At 28.0% G+C, this 1,437-nt stretch overlaps 1 protein-coding gene across 1 annotated transcript; it reads left to right on the top strand.

Moving 5' to 3' along the window:
• Positions 1 to 442: 442 nt before the first annotated feature.
• LOC116853551 (glutamic acid-rich protein-like) lies at positions 443 to 1,137 on the top strand. Its single transcript, XM_032834668.1, has 4 exons — positions 443 to 537; positions 657 to 706; positions 781 to 837; positions 944 to 1,137. The coding sequence occupies exons 1-4, from the start codon at positions 443 to 445 to the stop codon at positions 1,135 to 1,137; spliced, it is 396 nt and encodes a 131-aa protein (XP_032690559.1).
• Positions 1,138 to 1,437: the final 300 nt, after the last annotated feature.

Below are 1,437 nucleotides of genomic sequence, written 5' to 3'. Positions count from 1 at the left end.
ATACATTTATATGATGATTTGTGAAGTGCTGATATGCCAATTCTGAAGATACAGCGTCACGATAAATATGAACTTTGCAAGTGTTATCGAGACAGTTTGAAGTGGCCAAAAATAGATAAAATCATTTCGGACGATGAATCTAATGAATTTATGCTTTACGCCGATGAAATACGACGATGTCAACGGTGTCCGTATAGTGAGTGGGATCTGATATTTATGTCCGCACATTAATTGACTGATTAAATGATAAATTTGAGAAATTCTCAGTGCAATCTTAAATATCACAATGCAACATTTTTTGTGCTGATACATCAATGTGCGGATGCGGTTGACTGTAAGACGTCGTCAAACTGCATGTGCGACATGTTACTATTAAGGAGCACGTTAGACTGTGCTGATTTTGCACATTTGCAATCCCTCGAAACATATTTGTTAGAAAAAGATGGATGATATAAAAGTCATCCAGGAGTCGCCGACAAATAGTCCAAGATTGAATCGCAAGAAATACAAGAAAAATGTTGTACACAACAGAATTTCGTAGACACTTACCTGAGGAGATGGTTTGGATATAAAACTCTTCACGTAAGTTTTTTAATAGATTGTATAATAATCCTGATTCATTATATTTTTTAAAATAATAATTAACCCAATTTTAGCAATGTTCGAGGAAGACCACATAACGCGGAGTGGTTGGGACAAATTATACGTAAGTTTACATTCAAATTTCGTGTTTCCGTATAAAACATAAACGTTAAAATTAATCTTTAAATATGATTTTAGGTGCATATGATCCAAAATCATCTGACAGCGAGGAGGATGATGATGAAACGGCCATAGGTGAGAGAGCAGACAACATTTTTTATAATTTGCCATCAAATTTTCGATTTTTCCTCTATAGAAAAACGTTAAAATTAACCTTTGAATTTGATTTCAAAACATATAGAAGTCATCGATATCGCTGACTCTGAGGAGGAGGAGGAGGAGGAGAAGGAGGAGGAGGATGACGACATCGCCGACTTCGATGAGAAGAATGAAGAGAAGGATAATAGAAAACTTATTGACATCGCCGACAGCGAAGAGGATAATATAGAACTCATTGACATTGCCGACAGCGAAGTGAATGATATAATAAATTAAACAATATTATATATATATATATATATATATATATATATATATATATATATATATATATATATATATATATATATATATATATATATATATATATATATATATATATATATATATATATATATATATATATATATATATATATATATATATATATATATATATATATATATATATATATATATATATATATATATATATATATATATATATATATATATATATATATATATATATATATATATATATATATATATATATATATATATATATATATATATATATATATATATATATATATAT

Source organism: Odontomachus brunneus, unplaced genomic scaffold, assembly GCF_010583005.1.
Source record: "Odontomachus brunneus isolate Ranch 3 - 2012 unplaced genomic scaffold, Obru_v1 Obru_scaffold_356, whole genome shotgun sequence".
NCBI lineage: Eukaryota > Metazoa > Arthropoda > Insecta > Hymenoptera > Formicidae > Odontomachus > Odontomachus brunneus.
Note: the sequence above shows the minus strand (reverse complement) of the source record. Positions and strands in the feature narration are given on the sequence as shown.